The 23171-nt window shown below is 37.5% G+C and overlaps 1 protein-coding gene across 3 annotated transcripts in view; it reads right to left on the bottom strand.

Moving 5' to 3' along the window:
* Nucleotides 1-23171, bottom strand: part of DNAH11 (dynein axonemal heavy chain 11) — a 295301-nt gene that overhangs the window by 26329 nt on the left and 245801 nt on the right. For 2 of the 3 annotated variants that reach the window (XM_070615891.1, XM_070615892.1), the window contains exons 66-73: nt 22656-22860; nt 16483-16647; nt 14631-14771; nt 9036-9206; nt 6703-6825; nt 5266-5459; nt 3936-4084; nt 2968-3095 (exon numbers count right to left, since the gene is read on the bottom strand). In XM_070615891.1, coding sequence (XP_070471992.1) covers nt 2968-3095; nt 3936-4084; nt 5266-5459; nt 6703-6825; nt 9036-9206; nt 14631-14771; nt 16483-16647; nt 22656-22860 — 1276 coding nt within the window. Of the gene's footprint in view, nt 1-2967; nt 3096-3935; nt 4085-5265; nt 5460-6702; nt 6826-9035; nt 9207-14630; nt 14772-16482; nt 16648-22655; nt 22861-23171 lie in introns of those variants that run through there. The other variant, XM_070615893.1, reaches the window with a different exon arrangement.

The raw sequence follows: 23171 nt of genomic DNA, 5'->3' as shown, positions 1-23171 counted from the left end.
AATAGTAATGCAGGTATTTTTCTTTGAAACAGTTCTGTTGTAAAAAGACCTATGCCAATTTAGTTGTTCACATTATTAGGGTTTTTTTCCCTTGGCAAATATCGAACATTGGCAATTAGAAGAGAAGCAAGATTTTGGAGAAAGAAAAGACTAGCATAATGGAAACTTGCTATATTGTTTGTAATTTACATTAAATTATATCAGATACATTACATTCTATGTATTTAATGTATTTACATTAAATTATATTGGCAGGTGTCATGAGCTGAATTGTGTCCACCCAAATTCACATGTCGAAGTCCTAACCCTCAGTACCTCAGAGTGTAACTGTATTTGGAATAGGATATTTAAGAGGTAATTAAGGCTAAATGCAGTCATTAGAGTGAGCCTTAATCCAACAGGACTGGTGTCCTTATAAGAAGAGGAGAGTGGGACACGCACACACAGGGGGAAGACCACGTGAAGACGCAGGGAGAAGACAACCATCTCCAAGCCAAGAAGAGAGGCCTCAGAAGAAACCAACCCTGCTGACCCCTGATCTCAGACTTCCAGCCTTCAGAACTGTAAGAAATTCAATTTCTGTTCAGTCAGCCACTCACCCTGTATACTTTGGTATGGCGACCCTAGCAAACATATAGCAAGGTATGGGCTCTAAGTTTCCTTCCCTATATGCTATAATGAGAGTGCTTCTCACACCTATTGTGCCACTGGTACAAGTAAGCAGGAACAAAAGCAATAATAAAACCTGTTTCACAAGCTCATATGTGTCCGAATTCTCTATGTTATGGACTACAACAATCTCTTACTTGAAAAGTTTACCTGAAACAAATGTAAAAATATTCCAGGCAGTGATTTTGGAATCAGGGGACAGAAAAACCTCCAAGCGAGCCACTGTTGAACACAGGTTCACTCTGGAGTCCATCCTGGGAACCATTCTTGAGGATACTGGCTTTGGGACTGGCTAGATTCTTGTGCCTATTTGTCCAAGGGCAGCAATGCCTGTGCAACATTTTTGCTTAATCAATATATCTTGAAAACTACCCATTTTGCCCATGAAAAATGATTTTTTAAATCTATTATGTGACTTCACAAACAATTTGGTGTGCATCTGAGATAAAGAGAGCTGCCATCCTCCTACCTTTGCAATAGTTTTCTCTGGAGTGTGGGCTTTTGATAAAATGCTAACTAAATATCCCTAGCGGGGCTATATCTGATCACAATAATTGACCATGGTAGAGTTTGGTTAAGAACTCATTAACATGCATACACATCATATGCCTATGCTGATATAATTTGATGTAAATTACAAACAATATAGCAAGTTTCCATTATGCAGTCTTTTCTTTCTTCAAAGTCTTGCTTCTCTTTTAATTGCCAATCGAAGGGTTACTAGAAACCTGCAGAAACTGGGTCAACCAAAAGACTGGGTTAGTCTCTCTCCAATTATTCTATGTGTGAGAGAAGTCATGAAATAGTTACATTCTAAGTTACTGGCTTACCACTAAGAACAAAAATCAAAGGTCTAGAAAAGATGTCCAAAAGGAGATCCTTCACAAAATAAGGTCTTTCGGGATTTTTTTATGGTAAAACTTATAACTTGCATTTTGGGGGACAACTGGTAGCTTAGCATAGATATAAAAATAACAGACATTTCCCTTTGAATACTGTGTACTCGTGGGGATGACTGTATTCCTCCCAGATGCTCGCCAGTCTGAGCCGCTGGAGGCATGAGAACTCTCAAAGAGCTCTTTCCTTTGTGGGAAGATCTCAGTGTCCACCCAACTATCAGAGCAACAACTGCTCTCTCTGAAAAAACAAACCCTCCACTGTTACTCACTGACTCTGTGAGCCTCAGAAGGGGACGCACCATCCGAAGTCACCTTTCTAAGGTCTCATCTAAGCAGTAGGCCTTACTCTCCCAGAGGTTATATTCTGTGTGGACTCTGGGCAGCTTCTTAATGAATCCAATTTTATTTCAAGCAGAAATGCAAAATGCATCAACCCTGGATACTGGAGACACTAACAGAGGCCAATGTCATATTTCTGCACGAGGATGGCAGCATGGGCTAGCAGAAAGAATGTCACTTGCTGCCAAACAGACCTGAATTCAAGTGCCAGCTCTGCCACTTTCCAGCTATGTGGCCATGAGGCTCTTCAGACCACTCTGAGGCTCACTTTTCTCATGTTTATGACAGGATGACAATACCTACCTCTGCAGCTTTGCTTAATGGTTAGAGATAATGTATCCTGCAAACTGCCTAGTAAAGAGCCTAGCATATAAATGAAAACCTTTAGGATCACTGTGCTGCCAATCAAATGGCCCTTTCCAGAACTGCTGAGACAGCCAGTTTGCCTTGCTGTAGAAAGAGTCAGCATGGCTCCTGGGTTCCCATAAGGCTTGCCTGGGCTCCATTGGTTCCTGGGTTCTTGCTAGAATCCCCAGCCAAGGGAGCTACCCTAGAGGACACAGGATTGTAGAATCATAGACACTTAGAATGTTAGCCCAGAAAGGAAAAAGGGGTTGGTTATTTCAATCCCCTTATTTACTAACAAAGGGAATGTTACACAACTACTTAGGGCAGACTCAGAATTGTGTGAGATAATATATGAAAAAAAGCTGTCAACTTTTAAGCAACATGCAGACATGAGATATTGTGACAACAGTGTTGGCAATCTACACAAGCATGTCTGTCTTCAAGCACTGTTGGAGTGTTCCGGGTATCTGTAAGTGGGGAGAATGGTGGGGCTCCCTCTAACGGCTAGAAAATCTCTCAAAAGATGATAGCCATCCTCGTCGGCAGAGTCTCTTATCACATTTGGAGGTGTCATTGATAGCGAGAGAACCCCTAGGACTCTGCAAATCTCCATGTGTTGTATGAAAGGATCATTCCTGTTGGGCAGGGCAGCCCTGCACAGCCCATCCCCTGTGTTTGTTCCCAGTGTCTTCCATGAAAACGTAATACTCACTTGGAGTATGACCCAGTGTCCTCCTTTGGAAGCTTTCTCCAGTGCCATTTCTGCCACTGTCTCCTGACCTTGTCCTAAAGACACATTGTGGAATTTTCCCGAGTCAATTGTAAACCCAAGTCTTTTGCCTGTGGAAGGATACAATATGGTGAGAGGAAAAGTGAACCAAGGAGAGGTGAGAAGAGTCTGGAATTTTGTGGTCCTATGTCCATCTGTGGTCACTGCTGCCACCTTCTAGGTCACTTTCCTGAAGAATCCAAACTAAATCTCTGTCATTTCAACAAGCAGCATTTTGAGCTCTCCACAGCTGCCTCCTTGCAAGCATTAGCAAAGCCTGTGGAAATCAGTTCCTCTGGTTTTATGGTAATGAAGCTTTTGACATTTTGACAGATGGCAAGCATTGTTATTGAGCTTTATAAACTCTTGCAAGAGTAGCAAAACATTTCCTTCATAAAAAGGAGCAACATGTGGTAGATATCACATCATTTTTTGAACAGATTGGCCCACTGAGTCAACGCAAGAGCCTCTCACCTTGTGAGGCCGTGCTTGAATCGAGCACAGTCAGGTCACAGCTCTATTAACCTGGTATTCTCGGGCAGGCCGTGGGGAATAGCAATCCAAAACACAAAGCGACAGTGCTTTGCACAATCGAATAGACTTGCTCTAATGACCATTATTTAGTCACAGGGGGCACAAGATTACAAGAGCACGGAGAAAATTGCCCTCTGGCCCTCATATAGTCAAAAGGTGGAAAACAGTACAAAAGAAACTTGCATTATGCCAACCAGAGGAATGTTCCATTTGAACATGTCTTCAGTCTATAGTGTTATTAGCTTTACATTTTCCATACACTCAATCTCCAACAGATGGAAAAAAAAAAGAAACTAAGATAACTGTGAACCGAAAGGAAGGTCTGGTGGGCGTTGGGCAAGAGGGAGGGCGGGCCAGCAAGCCTCCATGCCACTCACCAAGGATCTCTATGTCTTTAAGGGCATCTACTCCTGGAGAGAGGATGAAGAATACCGGGGTGGCTGGGCTGCTTTCTTCAAATGCTTTAACTAAGTCTAATCTGGTTCTTTCCACATACTTTGTGCCCAGCTTTTCCTCCACAAAATTCCTATAAAAAAGAATAATGCAAAGAACATCATCAGTGGTTTTGACCTTGAAAAGTGTCACAACTTGGATCAGCTCAAACCCCAGGCACAGGAAGGAAGGAAACCATGTTTATTACATGGGATGTTTTATTAAGAATGACAATATGAATCCAACGAGATTTATGCAGTAGTGTCAGTGAAATCCCTCTCTGCTTTAGAAGCTCTGAAAATCAGAAGCCTACATTCCATTTTGGGGGGCTACTGAGACCCCCCTCTGAGTACCATCAGCTGCCTGCATATGGCTTTGTATCCCCCAGATCTCCTGCCAGATCCCCCATTACTTATTAACAGTTCATTAGATTTGCCACAGTGCAATTTTCCAGCCTGCTGGGCTTCTCATGAATATACAAATGATTTTTGGGGTGTTTCTAACACAGGGAAGCTCAATTAAGCAAGGATTATTTTCCAGCAGTTTCAGATTTAGCACACAGTAAGTAGGACTAAGCAGAATTAACTTGTAAAGTAGGGTGTGGCAGTGGCTTCTGCAAAGGGAAACTGGCTGAACTAGACAAAGCAAAAGAAAAAACTCAAGGCACGTGAATACTATTGAAGAAAGAAGAGCAGGCGTAGGAAGGATGTTGAGAAAGTCTGGTTGGTGAATTCAAATGAGAACATGACTTGTGTGAATTAAGCAGCAAATTACCAATTTGAAGCCAAAAGGGCAAAGAAAAAGGACACTTGAACCAAGATGTAGATGGAGGTTTCTGCTTTTAAATTGCGTTGGTTGTAAAGTTATAGGATGACAAGTATCTACATGAAAGAATTCATTTTTGTTTGATGTGCAAAATCTGCAGAACCAAAAAGCCACCATTGAATAAAGACGACAGAAATTACACTTGGATAATGCACGTTCTTGGCCTCTGAACTCTGTTGACACCCATCTTTCTTCTTAGAATATTTCTATCGGTTCCCTGTTTTCCCTACTGATTTCAGAATTAAGCTTTTCGGGAAGGATGTTCTGAGTCTGCACACAGACTAGCGCACTGTTTAGCAAATTTTAACAATAGTAGTGATTACAATGCCAAAATTTCAGCAGAATCATTTGTCATCAATATGGACTGTAAATGCCTCCGCCAGGACTTAGCCCCGAGGACTAAGTTTCCTCCAGGTTAACTTGCATTTCTGAAAATGCTGACTGCCCCACCTGAGAGCGTATGTCAGTCTGTCAGGGCGCATTGCTCTCAAAATAATCAGCTTCTGTATTAAACTTTTCTTCTTCCATTCTTGCGGTAACTTTTCTTTTTCTGGACACTCAGATTCTACCCACTTCCTCCACTGCTTGGCAGATCCTTCCACATCTCGGTCTATGCCTCGAAATTCTTCCATAAGGGCTACTGCCTGTAAGACAACAGAGGAACAGATACAAATGGTGGGTACAAGAGCTGAAAGTTTGAGATAAAGGCTAGGAAATGTATCAAATCCTATGTAAATGAGTAGTGCTGGATAGTCTTCATTTCCTCTCCAGATTTACTCGGCATCTTTTCTGCCCTGCTAACAGAGCAATCTCTAAGGATTACTTAAACTCAGCTCCCTGGTGGATTTGGCTAATAGAAGGCACTGGCAGGAGACTGGAAAGCTAAAGAGAGAGGTGGGGATACTTCCTCCCCAGCTCTTTCGCTGCTGTGACGCAGTTTGGCAGTGGCATCGTTCCTCTACTGAATGCCAGAGCTCCTATAGGCTGGCTCTTTCCCATAACTTCATTTTTCAGTTGTCTCAGTAACTGCTCCTTTTCCTCCTTTTTCCATCCCCATCCTTGGTTGATTCTCTTATCCTTCTTCCCATACTTGGAAAATATCCTCTGTTAACCATTTTTTTTATCACTCTTTCACACGTGCTATATGTTTTCTGCTGAGACTCTGACCAATATACCATTGAATTTGAATTTATAATTCTAAAGTTAGATCTAATTAAAAGTTCTATTTAAAAAAATAAATCTAAACATACTTATAAAAATAAGGGATAACAGTTATTTTCCATGCATAGAAATATTTCCTTGTTAGACAAAAAGAGTAGGGCAAAGCTTAGCATATGATGAGCATCTTGAAGGCGTTCCAAAGCCTGGGAGAATAAATTCTTAACAATGGGATCTTCTGACAGAAAAATGGGTTAAGGATTGATAACTGAGGCTGAAGGACGACTACCACTTTTTTCTCTACAATATTCTGTTCTGCTTAAACATTTTATAATGAGAATAAACTACCATAGAGTTATGTAATTAACAAAACTATTTGGAAAAAGTGGAGAAGTATTTTAAAAAAGAAAACCGAATAAAGCAACTAGACTCAGGTAAATAACATAAATTGACTTATATTTCTTGACTTTTACCACAGGTCCTGCAGGCTATACATATTTATTAACAACTTTTCTACCCATAAATAGGTCAAAAGTTACTTTACTTTCAAATAAGAAATTAATCAATCTACTTATACAAAGATTAATTTAAAAACATCACAATATATAGTATATTTCTACAAAGGAAATGGCATATATCACCTGTAGTTTTTAAACTACATTTCTACATTTGAGAGAACTGAGATTTGAAATAAGATTTAGAAAGTGAAGAGCCATGTTCCTAACATACCTTTATAGCACTCCATGACTGAGTAGTTAGGAAGTCAACAGGACTCAGGTAAGTGTGTTCAACTGTGAATCGAAGCAGGAAATCCAATTCAAGAGGGTCTATCTCTTTCTTTCTCAACAAAATCTTGAGAGTACACAAAATTGAAAAGGGTCATTTGGTTTACATCAAAATCATGACATAGGAAGTAGTCATCACCTAATAGACATGGCTGAATAGGCAGAACCACGTCTGCTGAGCATTCCTATACATATATATCTGTTCTACAGCTGAAATCAGGGATCTTAGATTATGTCCATGATCTCAAAACCTTGATCAGAAATCCAGTAAGAAATAATTACAATGGGGCCGGCCCCATGGCCGAGTGGTTAAGTTTGCGTGCTCCGCTGTGGCGGCCCAGGGTTCGGATCCTGGGCGCAGACATGGCACTGCTTGTCAGGTCACGTTGATGCGGCGTCCCACATACCACAACTAGAAGGACCCACAACTAAGATATACAACTATGTATGGGGGAGTTTGGGGAGATAAAGCAGAAAAAAAAAAAAGAAATAATTACAAGGGCTGGTTTATTCCAATTTTAACACCTATGACTATTAGCAACATGTGAAATATGCTTTCATATTTAGTCTTCTGCTATGAGATCAAACTTGTCTTAAAACTTGTTACACAAATGAGACAGCCTCAGATGACAATGGACTGAATTACTAAACAGAAAGTAGAACTAGTATTATAAGTTAGTCCCGGTACAGAAATTACATCCAATAAACTACAAGATGAGTGAGAGATTTTTCTTATATGTGAGATTGAGAAAACCCAGAAATTATTGTTTGTTTTTTAAAAATTTTTAAATTTTTTTCCTTTTTCTCCCCAAAGCCCCCCGGTACATAGTTGTATGTTTTTTTTTTTAGTTGTGGGTCCTTCTAGTGGCATGTGGGACGCTGCCTCAGCATGGTTTGATGAGCGGTGCCATGTCTGCACCTACCATCCAAACCGGTGAAACCCTGGGCCGCCAAAGCGGAGTGGGTGAACTTAATCACTCGGCCATGGGGCCGGCCCCTGGAAATTATTGTTTTATAGATACAACTAAACAGATCATGACTTGAAACAAACTTTAAACATCCTGATTACAGAATTGATAAGAAGTCCACAGAATATTTTAGGGGGCACAAATGAAATAGCCTTAATTTCCACATAAAAACTATAGCACCTTATAAAGATAAACAGGGAAAATGTTTGAGTTTTATGCTATTTAAAAATTCTAGACATTTTCAAAATACATTAGGGGTGGTAACATGCATTAAAATAATCTTTTATTAGATAATCTTTTCTTAATTCAATTTATTTCAACAAAAAAGTAATTGTGCCCCTATATCTGAGGCTTTATGTAGATTGTTAGGATTTGAGATAAATCAATTTATCTGTGGCTTCCAAGAGGAAGTTTTAAACAGGTGTGTATGCATGTGTGTGTATGTCAAGTATTATCATTCCTTGCCTTTACTGTTAATGAGCAATATGTATAAAAGCAAAAATTTCATTTTGTAGTGCCTTGCTCCTGTTTATCAAATACACTATAAAACACCTACACCCATGTATTCTTATATAACCCAAAGGAATCTACAAATACCAAAAATATTGAAAGAGAAGTGACAGTCTATCTTTATTAACAGCAGGTATTTATAAAACGCCTTCTTTGGGCAAGGCACTGTGGAGGACACGACAAACATCAGTCAGTGACCTTTTGCCAAGATTTGGACTGATAGAAAAAGTTATACAGCAAACGAACCTAAAATGAACATGCTTATTTCATCTACGCATGTCGTCAATGTTTTCTTCTTATCATGGGCACCTTTGTTTAAAAAAAATCTTTTGCAGAAGTCCATATCAAAAAGAGTAAAAGAGTGGTAGGTCTTACTGAAGGTGGAGTGTCACACCCGGGGCTCTTTGTACCCACTCACTGTTTTTTAAAGGGGCTCTGAGAAACTCTTAGGACTACTCAGATCTGGATTCATGACTGATCTCAGAGAATCTCCCTGGTAGTACCTGGGAGGTTCTGTACAGGACCTGAGAAGATAAGGAGAATGTCATATCCATCTGATTTTCAGGGTGATAGCTGACATGGTTGCTTAAAGCGTACACCCACCCACACCAACACACGGTGACCTATTAGAAGGTTGTCACATGCCCAAGCTCCCTCTGGGAAACTCAGACTCTCCTCATGCCACCAAGGGCTTCCAAAAAGGGTGTCTGTGCTTCCCTTCAGCAGCAGTAAAGTACATGATAAACAGAGATGTGTGACTTTGCTTCCGGGGATGCTTTGGAATGACCAACTCCCTCACCTGAAAAGCCATCTGGGACAGGAAGGTGAGCTTGTCCTTCTCAAACAGCGCCTGGCTGGTGTAGAGGAAGACGGCATAGGTTATGCTCTCCATCAGGACTGAGATGCGCCCCTGCATGTCCTCCACCTTGTCAGCCTGCGCGATTGCTCTGTGGAAGAGCATGTTGAAAGACTGCGGAATTCAAAGTGACTGTTAAAGGGTGAAAAGGGTGCCTGGGTGTCTAGCTGGCCCCAGACACACGGGGCTCCAGTTTAAGGTTTATCTCTGGAGAGACAGGATGGGATTTTTATGAGGATTATATGAGCTCTTCGAAGAGTTCCTGGCTTACGGTAAGTGCTCATTAAATGTTTGCTATTACTATTATTATTAACATCATTCCATAAAAATCTATCCACATCTCCTCCCTAGACAACTGAATTGCATCATCTTCTCTCCTTCTACCGGTGTACTTAGAAAGAAAAAAATATATATACATACAATTAATTGTATATTGTAATAAAATACACAGAACATAAAATTCACCATCTTAATATACTTAAGTGTACCATTCCATAGTATTAAGTGTATTCACCTTGTTGTCCAACCAATCTCCAGAACTTTTCCATCTTGCACAACTGAAACTCTGTTACATATCAACTCTACATTTCCTCTTCCCCCTCTGTCCTTGGTAATCACCATTCTACTTTCTGTCTCTATGAGTTTGACTCCTCTAGATCCCTTATAAAGTGGAATTACACAGTGTTTGTATTATTGTGACTGGGCATTTCACTCAGGATAATATCCTCGAGTTTCATCCATGGTGTAGCATGTGTCAGAATTTCCCTCCTTTTTAAAGCTAAATAATATTCCACTGCATGTACATATCACATTTTGTTTATCCATTCATCCATTCATGGGCATTTGAGTTGCTTCCATCTTTAGCCACAGTCATGCACCGCATACATTTTGGTTAATGACAGACCGTATATAAGATGGTGGTCCCATAAGATTAGCACCACATAACCTAGGTGTGTAGTAGGCTATACCAGATAGGTTTGTGTAAATGCACTCTGTGATGTTCATACAACAAAAAAATTGCCTAACAATGCATTTCTCAGCATGTATACCTTTCGTCAAGCAAAGGGATGACTTGACCGACACATGACTGTGTGAATAATGCTGCTATGAATGTGGGTGTACAAATACCTCTTTAAGACTATCATCCAATTCTTTTGAGTATATACTCAGAAGTGGAACTGCTTAACCATATGGCAATTCTGTCTTTAATTTTTTTTTTAAAGATTTTATTTTTTTTCCTTTTTCTCCCCAAAGCCCCCCGGTACATAGTTGTATATTCTTTGTTGTGGGTCCTTCTAGTTGTGGCATGTGGGATGCTGCCTCAGTGTGGTTTGATGAGCAGTGCCATGTCCGCGCCCAGGATCTGAACCAACGAAACACCGGGCTGCCTGCAGCGGAGCACGCAAACTTAACCACTCTGCCACGGGGCCAGCCCCTCTATCTTTAATTTTTTGAGGAATTGTCATATTGTCTTCCATGGCAGCTGCACTATTTTATAATCCCACCAACAGTGCACAAGGGTTCCAGTTTCTCCATATCCTTGCTAACACTTGATTTTCTGCATTTTTTTTTATAGTAGTCATTCTAAGGGGCATGAAATGGTATCTCACTGTGATTTTCATATGCATTTTCCTAAGGATTAGTGATGTTGAAAATCTTTTCATATGCTTGTTAGCCATTTGCATATCTTCTTGGGAGAATGCCTATTTCAGGTCCTTTGCCTATTTTTTTTTGGCTGAGGAAGATTCGCCCTGAGCTAACATCTATTGCCAATCTTCCTCTGTTTTGTATGTGAGCTGCTGTCACAACATGGCCACTGATAGACGAGTGGTGTAGGTCTGCGCCCAGGAACTGAACCCAGGCTGCTGATGTGGAGCACGCTGAACTTAACCACTAGGCCACTGGGGCTGGCCCAACTGCCCATTTTTTTAACAGGTTATTTTGTTGTTGTTGTTGTTGTTGTACCCATGTACTTTTGGCATGCCCTTTGATTATCTCTTTTTTCCTCTTAAAATCACTCTCAATATTTATTACTCTATTTCATGCCTCAGTAATAATGGGCTATCTGGATTTTTATATATATATATATATAATTAAATATATATCTAAACACATCTGAATATCTATAAGTAGATATAAAATATATATTTTTGACTGGTGGACAGGGACTAGGGACCAAAGACCAATTTGCCTTGAATTATGTATATTTGAGTGAAAGTAAAACCCTACAGTGACAGAAACATAGTGTAAATATTGGTAAGAAGGTATTAACAAAGTAGTCATTTGATATTTACATTTAAAAATCAGTTTTAATTTATATGCAATAAAACATGCCCCTTAAGAGTACAGTTTGATGAGTTTTGACAAATGAGATCTGTGCTAACACTTGTTACTGACAGTCTTATAAAATTTTAGCTGTTCTACTGGTTATATGGTAATACCTCATTCTGTTTTCACTTTGCATTTCTCTGATGACTGTTGAGGGTTCTTTTAATGTGCTTAGGGGCAATACATATGTCTTAGTATGTCTTATATATTGTGACATGTCTATTCAAATCTTTATTTTTAATGGGGTTGTTTGTCTTATTATTGAGTTGTACAAGTTCTTTATATATTCTGATATAAGTGCTTTGTTAGATATATGTATTGGAAATAGTTTTTACTAGTCTGTGGCTTGTCTATTCATTTTCTTAACAATGTCTTTTGAAGACTATACATTTCTTAATTTGATAAGGTTCAGTTTATCAATTTTTTTCTATCTATTATATCCTAAGAAATCTTTGCCTAACCCAAGCCAAAGACTTTTTCTTAGAAATTTTATAGCTTAGCTTATTCATTTTGAGTTAATTTTGTCGACAGTGTGATATAATGGTTGAGGTTCATTTTAGTCCATTTGGATATTGCGTTGTCCCAGCTCCATTTGTTGTAAAAACTATCTCTTCCTCATTGAATCGTCTTGGCATCATTGCCAAAAATCAGTTGACCATACATTTGTGGGCCTACTTCTGGACTCTCTATTCTGTTCTGTCAATCTATGTATTTTTCTTTAGTTTAATTAGTGTAGGTTTATAATAAGTTTGAAATCAGGTACTATAAATCTGCCAAATTTGTTGTTGTTTTTCAAACTTACTTACTTTAAATCCTTTGCATTTCTACACAAATTTTAGAATCAGCTTGCCAATTTCCACAGAAAAAGCCTTCTGGGATTCTGATTGAAATTGAATTGAATCTATAGATCAATTTGGAGAGAAATGACATCCTAATAATATTGAGCATTTCAAAACATAAACATGGTACACTCTTCATTTAGTTAGGCCTTCTTTAATTTTCTCAACAATGTTTTGTAGCTTTTAGAATGCAGATCTTGTATTCATTTTGTTAGAATTATCCCAAAGAGTTTCACGGTTTTAGAAGCTATTGTAAATAGTATTGAGTTCTTCATTTTATTTTCCAATTGTTTGTTCCTCCTATATAGAAATACAATGGATTTTGCATATTGACTTTACATCCTGCAATCGTGCTAAAATTCACTTTTAGTCCTAGAAGCTTTTTTGTAGATTTCTTATCATTTTCCACACACATGATCAGGTCATCTGAGAAAAAAAGACAGTTTTTCTCCTTTTTAAATCTCTGTATCTTTTCTTGTAATATTCCACTGGCTGTAATTTCCAGTGCAGCGTTGAATAGAAGTGTTGAGTGAAGACATCCGTGTCTTGTTCCTGATCTTAGGGGAAAGCGTTCAGTTTTTCAACACTAAGTATAATGTTAGCTGTAGATTTTTGTAGGAGTCCTTTATCAGATTGAGAAGCTACCATCCATTCCTAGTTTGCTCACAATTTTTCTTTTTTCTTCTAACCGGGTGTTGAGATTTGTCAAGTTCTTTGCATCCACTGAAATGATCATCTGGTTTTGCTCTTTTATTCTATTATCATGAAGGATTACATTGTGTGATTTTTGAATGTTTAACCAAATTGCACTCCTGGCATAAATTCCACTTGGGCATAATTATTGTGCTTTTTATATGTGACTGGATTCAACTTACTAATCTCTTTTCGAGCAGTTTTACAACAACGTTCCTGAGGGGGCTGCTCTGCAGTGTTTTGTGTAATGCCTTAGTCTCGTTTCGGTACTTGGGTGACACTGGGCTGACACTACTGATTCAGTTTTATTATTCTCCTTATACTCTGTGGCTGTTCCAAAATCCAACCACACTGTGCTTCTCAGGATTTTTGCACACTGGTTCCATACTACTAGAAACCTGCTAGTTATTCTTGACTTTTTCCTCTTCATTATTGCCCACGTCCAATCCAGCTCCAAGAGGTTATTATTCTAGCTTCAATCATATCACAAGTATATTTACTTTTGAGTCTTTGGTTATCATATCAGTCACCTGCTTAAAACTTTTCAATGGCTTCTTTTGGTACACGGACTATAATCCAAAATCCCCAACATGGTCTACAAGGCCTCATGTGATCTGGACCTTCGCACCTCTCTAGACTCGTGTCTTGCCGTCTTCTCCCTCACTCATTACCTTCCAGCCACATAGATTCATTTATTGCCTGGAATCCCAAACCCTTTTATGTCTCACACATCCTTGTTTTCTCCAAACACTTTTCAAATGGCTAAATCCTACTTATTCTTCAGGAATCAGCTATAAGGTCACTTCCTCTGAGTGGCTTTCCCTGGGCCCCCAGTAAAACAGCCCCAATCATCCCTATTATTCTCTCTCATTGTACCTATCACTTTTATACACATACACACACACACACACACACACACACCCCTATATACTTCCATTTATATCTGTTTTTTTCAAAACTGTACACTAAGTGACCAGCAGGGTATCTGGCATGATGACTGATCTCAATAACGATTTGTTTAAACACTGACAGAATGGGCGGATACTGCCCAGAGACAGAATGGGGCAAAGTAAGGAGCGTGGACTTTGGAATCAAACAGTCATGGGTTCAAATCCTGGTTCTTACTATTATGAAACGTGAATTCTTTGGTAATTTATTTTAAAATCTGAAAATGCTGGTTTTCTTTTTTTAAAATAGGAGTAAAATACTATACTTTATTGAGATGTTTCAGGCATAAAAATGAACCAAAGTATGAAAGTGCCTTGCACGTAATAGTGGCTTAATAAATAGTTGTTCTCACTCTTTCTCCCTCTATACCAAAATAATATAGAAAATCTCTTTATAAAAAAACCGACATTTTCACAAAGAAAGTATAGGAGCCTCAAGGAGAATTCTCTTGCACACTAGCTCCATAGTGTGAAACTATAATAAACTGTAAGACTCTGTTTAAGAAAACAAATGTATTATGTCACATAGTTTAATTATCTCAAAGCCTTATTAAAAACTATAAATGAAAGTTACTGAGAGAATGAGGACGTTTTTGAGGGTTTTTTTTTTTGGTAGCTAGATCCTCATGACTCCTTACCAGGTACACTGATTGCTTGCAAGTAAATTCTAAACTTTCAGAAACAAGCTGAATTCCTGAAGTATAAATTTTTCCTTGCCTATTCACCATTACCTTCAAAGAGAATTGATAGATGGGGTTGATTTTTCTGAGGTCATTAATAACAAAATAAAGAAGAGATGCTCTTGCTGCCACTGGTCTGTAACATTCTCGGGCCTCGTTGATTTTTCTTTCATTTTCCTTAGCTTCAATCACCTACGGTGGGATCAAACAACATAAGTCACTTACTCTTCATATTCTCTATACGTATCCAAGTGATGGAAGGGACATATCTGAAATCAGAAATTATTGGTATTAAAATAGATAACATGTATGGGATCTATGTTCTTGAGTTTTTCTAAAATTATTAAATTCATATTTTTAAATAGACTTTTTCATAAACTGGGTTTTCAGTGAGTATGGATATAACTCTAGCTGTTTTATGGTTACACATTAAACAGACTTGCTTGTTTTTGGTTCTACAGAATTTGTTCTGAGTAATGTCACCTTCCCGCCTCCCCTCTCTCTTTCAGGGGTTAATAACCCAGCTCTATCGCCTCCCAGGGATAGCTCTTAAAAGTCTGCTGGGTCAATTCAATGCCAATAACTTTATTAGTCAACAAGGTATACAAAAGCAGCCAAGGTCAATAATACATCCAATAGCCATGCTTACTAAAATCCTTTATATGAAGATTCTTATGGCTGTCTAATTCTGACTTTGCACCAGATCATCCATATGCTCATATGCTTCCATTTAGTTTATCTTTATGTATTAGCCTCTGGGTACATTCAGAGAGATAATTAAAACAAAAAAACACCATCAACCAACATATTCATTTTTATTGAAGGCTCAAAAATCTAGTTCTTTTGTTTAAGTCTTTTATCTAAGACTGCTGGTCCTATGGCTTTATAAGATGCAATATTTCTCCAACCTTTTTTATAGACTGGACTCCTCATGTTTACGTATAAAAGGAAATAAAGAAAATGTAGTGCTGAGAGGGAAGTCACTACATGGAGATATATTAAGGAGATAGGAAGAGACATTTTAAGAGACAATTAGAATTTAACTTCAAAGCTAAGACCTAATTTACTTAATTGCTCTAATCTTTACCATCTTAGGAGCCACCTAGAATTCACTTACTTAAAAGGATAGAGTAATTCAGGATTCCACTTCCTTGCTTAAATTAAGACAAATATTTTGGATGCGTGGTGACACAGCCTCAGCTGAGTAATTAATAGATTACTTAGTAATAAGGATATGTTAGAAAGCACATAAGAATTCCTCTTATTTTGAAACAATGGAATTTTAAGAGTTAATGGCCACTTGTGAAAGTTCCAAGTGCCTACCATGCATAAGGCATATTGGGACATGTTGGATGTTCAGCAGGAAGTCTACTCAAAGAAAATTTTTACTGGCTTTTAGAAAATGTCATTTTCCCAGGGTGAATAATGCATTTGAGTACAGCAGGAGACCATCCCTCGCTTGTCTCCCACAACTGAAGGCTTGTAAACAAAACCTCAGCTCTAAGTATTTCACTAAAATGTACAACAGCCTAGGAAACCCGTGGTGAGACTAGAGGATGTCAGTTTGCCAGAAGTAGATGCTAAGCCTTTTTAGATTTTAGGCCATATAAGCCAGCAGGCCCCAATTTTCTTCATATTTGGTCACTCAGAAAAAAATAACAGCCTAACAGAGTCTAATTTGAATGAGTGGATTGCTGCTGAATTAGGAGGAACACAAGTTCAACCATCTCTATCTCTATGCAGAACCCCACACACTCCAATTTTTAAAGGCAGTTTATTAAATGACCTGAATTCCACAAGTTAATTCTCTTAAATAAATGACCAAGTCTGATTACATTTTCTCCCCAAGCACTTCACTCAAAGAGAGCATTAAAACCGCCAGGCGTCCTCTGCCTTTTCCTACCTTGTGCTCTATCTCTGCCACAGTCGCCTTTGTCATCTCCAGACTCTCCACCAGTTTGGTGTCATCTAGAAAGCTCCCCTCTGCCGCAGAGAGGCGCAGAAGGAGGTCGTCCTCCAGATATTTCAGCTCTATCTTAAAGTCATTTTGGTGCTTTGTCAAAACCAACTAACACAAACCAAGAAAAGTGTGGGAAATGGTGGTTAAATTCATGTTTTTAAGCAGAGTTTCCTAAATCATCAATTTCATGGAATCATATATAATAAAACACACAACATTAAAACTATACTAATCATAATTTTTAAAAATTCTTTAAAAACAATTCAGAAGGTATGTTAAGATCTGGGTTGCACTCCACAGTGTAGGATAGGAACATTTATCACAATCATTCAATATCGTGAACCGATAGGAAGAATCTATTCTATACAAAGAAACTTCTGGTTTCTGCTTCAAATCTGAAGAGTTGGAAGTGATCATTTCCATTCTCATGACAGAAAAAAAGCTAATCAACAATCCTTACATCCATCAGAAAACTGAGGTCACAGGGCAAACTACTACCCTGAGATGGCTGAATACAATCACAGCTCATGAGGAACATTTAAGTAGTAATTGGTTAATTGCTAGAGGCAGAGCTTGAGAGGCAGAGCTGGGCTAGGGGCCCAGTCTTAGGGAGCCCTCCATACTTTTGTGAATTTACCACCAGGAGACTCATCAGGTTCTCACAGTGAGGATCAGAAAAAATCTACTCCTGCTTTGGGCAGAAAAGGGGAAAGCAACCATTTTGAAATATGTTCAGAGGAAAGCAACCATTTAAAATATCTTAAGAGCTTTCTGTTCTCTTAACAAAAGCCTGCCCTTAAGGGAAATTTACCAGAGCCTTATCTGACCTGTGGGGGAAGGGTGCTAGACCACTCAGCCTCATCGAGACTTCCTTTCAAGGGGGAGATAAAAATAAGACACTCTTCTGAAGGTCAAAGTCCAGTGACTCAGGCCTACTAGAAAACCATAAGATTTAATTGTAAGGTTATAGAATGCTTCCCATCCACAGCACGTTACCACCACATTAAGAGACTCCAGTAGAATAAAAGTGGATTACAACTGAGAAAGCTGCAAGACACACACTCCATTTAGGAAGGAGCTTGCAGGGAAATGCAAAGACACAGGGGAGACAAAAACAAGGCAATTGAAGCCTATGACACCAACAGCTTCAGTAAATATTATACATAGTCTAACTCCTAGCTATATAAACATAAAACCTCACACTAAAGCTCTACCTTAGTTTGAATGATCTAATACATCATGTCTAGATTTCAATGAAAAAGTAGGAGGCACGCTAAAAGGCAAAAAACACAGTCTGAAGAGATAAAGCAAACCTCAGGTATGGCAGAGATTTTGGAATTATTCCATTGGGAATTAAAAATAACTATGCTTAATATGAGAAGGCTCTAATGGTAAAAGTGGACAACATGCAAAGCCACATGGGCAGTATAAGTAGAGAGATAAAAACTCTAAGAAAGAATAAAAAGAGAATGCTTGAAATAAAAAAACTCTGTAACATAAATGAAGAATGCCTCTGATGGGCTCATTAGTTGGCTGGACACAGTCAAGGGAAGAATCAGTGAACTTGAAGATATGTCAGTAGAAATTTCTCAAAATAAAAGGTGAAGAGAAAAAAGAGTGAAAAAAAGGAAATGAATATCCAAGGACTGTGGGACAATTAAAAAAGTTTAACATACACATAATGGGAATACCTAAAGGAGAAGAAAGAGTAAAAGGAGGAGAAGAAATATTGGAGGTAAAATGGCTAAGAATTTTCCAAAATTAATGACATTCACCAAATCACAGATCCAGGAAGCTCACAGCACACTAAGCAGGATAAATAATAAAAAAAATCTACACCTAGGTATATCATATTCAAACTGCAGAAAATCAAAGACAAAGAAGAAGTCTTGAAAGAAGCCACAGCAAAAAAGAACACATCACCTATGGAAGAAAAAGGGTAAGAATTACATGAAATGTCTCTTGAGAAACCCTGCAAGCAAGAAAAGAGTGGAGTAAAATATTTACAATATTGAAGGAAAAAAAGTCAACCTAGAATTCTGTGTCCCGCCAAATTATCCTTCAAAAGTGAAGGAGAAATACAGACTTTTTCAGACAAACAAAAAAGGAAGGATTTTGTCACTAGTAGGCCTGTCTTACAAGAAATGCAAAAAAAAAAAAAAATCCTCACAGAGAAGGGAAATGATATAGGTCAGAAACTCAGATCTACATAAAGAAAGACTGTCAGAGAAGGAATAAATGAAACCAAAATATTTTATTTTTCTTAGTCTTGAGATAACTCTTTAAAATAATAAGGGATGAGAGGGAGGCAATGAGAAGACTGTGTTAAAAGGTACCTGCACTGCCCATGAGGCAGGATAGTGTTACTTAAAAGTGGACTTAGATTAGTTGTAAATGTAAATAGCAAATGTTAAGGAAACCACTAAAATTTTTTTTAAAAGAAGTATAATTTACATGCTAAGAGATGACAGGTATTGGAATCATATAAAATACTCAATTAAAACCAGAGAAGGCATAAAGTGAAGAAAAGAGAAAAAAAGTGGGGATGGGGAAGTGGGGAGAAAAGAACAGCATGGTAAATTTAAAACATCACAAACACAGTAGATACCAATCCAACTATATCACTAATCTCTTTGAATGTAATTTGTCTAAATAAATCAATTAAAAGACAGAGACTGACACAGTGGATAAAAAAAAACAGACTCAACTATCTGTTGTCTACAAGAAATTTATTTTAAATATAAAGACACAGACAGATTAAAGGTAGAGGGATGGAGAAAGATATACCATGCTAACATTATTCAAAAGAAAGCTGGAGTAGCTATATTTCAGACACAGTAGACAGAACAAGGAGAATTATCAGGAGCAAACGGGGGCATTACATAATGATAAAGAGGACAATTCTCCAAGAAAACGTAATCTTAAAGTGTATGTGTCTAACAACAGAGCAGGCAGAAACTGATAGAACTGCAAGAAGTAGACAAATCCACTATTATTGTTGGAGAATTCAAAACTCATATAATCCATAATTAACAGACCTAGCAGGCAGAAAATCAGTTAGCAATATATTTGAACCAAACAGCACCATCAATCAACTGGATGTAACTGACATGTACAGAAGACCTCATCCAATAATAGCAGAATACACATTTTTTTCAAGCTCACATAGAACATTCAAAGATAGACCAAATTCTGGGCCATAAAACACACCTGAAAAAGTTTAAAAGAACAGAAATACAAAGTATGCGCTCAGACCACAATGAAATTAAACAAGGAATCAATAACAGAAAGATAGCTGGAAACATTCCAAGATGTTTGGAAATTAAACAACACACTTCTAAATAACACATGAGTCAAAGAAGTCTCAAGAGAAATTAAAAATATTTTGAAATAAATAAAAATGAAAATACAACTTATCAAAATGTGTGAGATGCAAGAAGGAGGAAAATTTATAGCAGAGAATACATATAGTAGAAAGATCTAAAATTAATGATCTAAGCTTTCACTTTAAGAAACTAGTGAAAGAAGAGCAATATAAACCTAAAGCAAGCAGATGAAAATAAACAATAAAAATTAGAGCAGAAATCAATGAAATTTAACACAGAAAACCAATGGAGAAAAATCAACAAACCAAAAGTTGATTCTTTACAAATATCAGTAAGATGTATAGCCTGCTAGCCAGGCTAAGCAGGAAAAAAAAGAAGGCACAAATCACTAATGTCAGAAATAGAAGAGAAGCCATCACTACTGATTCCATGGACATTAAAGGATAATAAAAGAATGTTATGAACAATTCTATGCCCACAAATTTTTTAACTTAGACGAAGTAAACCAATTCCTTGGAAGACCCATCTACTAAAAACCCACACAAGGAAAAATAGATCATCTTAACAGGCCTGTATATATTAAAAAAATTGGATTGACAATTAATAATCTTCCAAAAAAGAAAGCACTCGGCCCAGATGGTTTCACTGATGAATTCTACCAAAGATTTAAGGAAGAAATGATATCAATTCTATACAATTTCTTCCGGAAAATAGAAGCAAAGGGAATATTTCCTAACTCTTTTTATGAGGCCAGCATTACCCTAATATCAAAACCAGATAAAGCTATTACAAGAAAGGAAAACTATAGATCAATACCTCTCATGAACATACATGTAAAAATCCTCAAAAAAATATTCCCAGATCAAATCTAAAGTAGGATTTACTCCAGGAATACAAGACTGGTTCAACATTCAAAAGTCAAGTAATATAATCCACTACATCAACAAGCTAAAGCTGAAAATCATGATATACCAATAGATGCAGAAAAAACATTTGACAAAATCTAACACTCATTCATGATAAAGACTCTCAGCAAACTAGAAACAGAGGAGAACTTCTTCAACTTGATAAATAACAGCTAAAAATGAAACCTATAGCTAATATTATACTTAACAGTGAGAAACCAAATGCCTTCCCTCCAAGATCATAAATAAGGTAAAAATACCTTCTTTCAAAACTTCTATTCAACATTGTACAGAAAGACCTAATTAATGCAATAAGACAAGAAAAAGAAATAAAAGCTATGCAGAATGGGAAGGAAGAAAGAAACAGTTTTTGTTCACATGACATGCTTGTCTTTGTAGAAATTCCCAAAGAATCAACATAAAGACTCCTAACTAATAAGACATCATAACAAGGCTGCAAGATACAAGGTTAATATACAAAAGTCAATTGCTTTTCTACATACTGGTAATGAACAAATGGAATTTAAAATTTAAAACATAATACTATTTACATTAGCACCCAAAATTGAAATACTTAGGTATAAATCTAAGAAATTTTACTACGTTGAGGATCTGTAAGAAGAACTCTACCATATTCTCATGAAAGAAACCAAAGATGTAAAAACTTGAGAGATATTCCATACTCATGACAGGAGAATTTAATATCGTTAAGACACTATGTCTTCCTTTCTGGGATTCAACACAATATCAATCAAAATCCCAGCACATTATTTTATGGATATTGACAAACTGATTGTAGACTTTACATGGAAAAGCATGGATTCAAAAGAGCCAACAGAGTATGGAAGAAGAACAAAGTCAGAGGACTGGCACTACCCAACTTAAAGACTTACTATGAAGCTACACTAACGAAGAAAGTATGGTATTGAGGAAAGAGATCCACAGAAGTATGGTCAATTGATCTTTGACAAGGAGCAAAGGCAATTCCAGGGAGAAAGAATAATCTTTTCAACAAATGCTGCTGGACAACTGGATATCCACAGGCAAAGAAAGAATGTGGACCCCTACCTCACAGTATATAGAAAAATAAACTCAAAATGGATCATAGAGCTAAATGTAAAAGGTAAAACTATAAAAATCTTAGAAGAAAACATAGGAGTAAATGTTGATGTGGCCTGAGAATTTGTATTTAAAGAAGTTCCCAGCTGATGCTGCTGTTTCAGGAGCCACCATTTGAGAACTATTGATTTATATCAGGAGTGGCCAACTTTTCCCATAAACGGCCAGATAGTAAATATTTTTGGCTTTGCAGGTCCTACAGTCTCTTTCAATTACTCAACTCTGCCACTGCCTTCTGCCTACATTCTTAGGCTTCCCTTGTTGTTTTCTTGTTTTCTGCAACAACACAATTTAATTATTTTCAGAATTTGCTCTTAATCAATGTGATTAAAGCCATAAATTTTCCTTTAAATACTGGTCATAGCCAGCTACAAGCCTCTTAATTTTTCCAACCTTACTTTATTACTCCTCTTTTTTGATCTTTTGCCTTGGCTGCATTGGTTTAATATCATCCAACCTACCAGGGCACGTACATGCTTCTCTCCTTCATTTTCCATGGCTGATATGCCTCTTTGCTTGTCCTAATCACCTGCATCAAACAAGACCTAGAGCTCGCTCACCTCCTACCTGTGGCACAACCCTGACTACCTCCTTTATCAGGAGTACCCTTGAATTGTTTAACTGTTCACACATATCCTCATTTTTCTCAATTAGATTGCAAGATCCTGTAGGGCAGAAATCCTATCTTATACTCCTGTGTCTAGTACTATAATTTATGCAAAGCAGGTACTGAATAAGTGTTGGTGAACGATTTCATAATTTTTACCTTAAGTTTCTCCAAATCTGGCCTTTCGATACTGACCACCTCTGCCAGCAGCTGGGCTTCTAAACCATCTTCTGTGACTGTGAAATTCAGGAGGGTTGTCTGAGCTTGCAATTCTGGCTTATAGTGAGGATTTGCCAGTTTTGTGTGAAGAATAAGGCGAAAGTTCTTGTTAAATTCACATTCTTTATCTCCAATCCTGATATACCTAAAGAGGGCATTACACAGACATTCAGGAGATTCCCATGAACCATAAGTGACATTAAGGTGTCATTCCATTCCTGTGTTCTGATAATGTATCTAGGTTAAGAACAGGTGATTCAGGATTTTTCAGCTTACCCATAGTGTCACTGTAACAATTAAATACCATAAAGCATATAAAGGACCTATAATAACAAATGTTAGCTCCTATTATTATACTTTCTGTGATTAGCCTTTAACATTGCTATTCTTTAAGGATAAAATGAGTATGTTTTGTATGTATCTGTGTATATATTAAGTGTATATTTAAGATTTATA

This window comes from Equus przewalskii, chromosome 4 (genome assembly GCF_037783145.1).
Source record: "Equus przewalskii isolate Varuska chromosome 4, EquPr2, whole genome shotgun sequence".
NCBI classification, from domain to species: Eukaryota; Metazoa; Chordata; class Mammalia; order Perissodactyla; family Equidae; genus Equus; species Equus przewalskii.
This window is presented reverse-complemented; position numbering and strand designations above follow the sequence as displayed.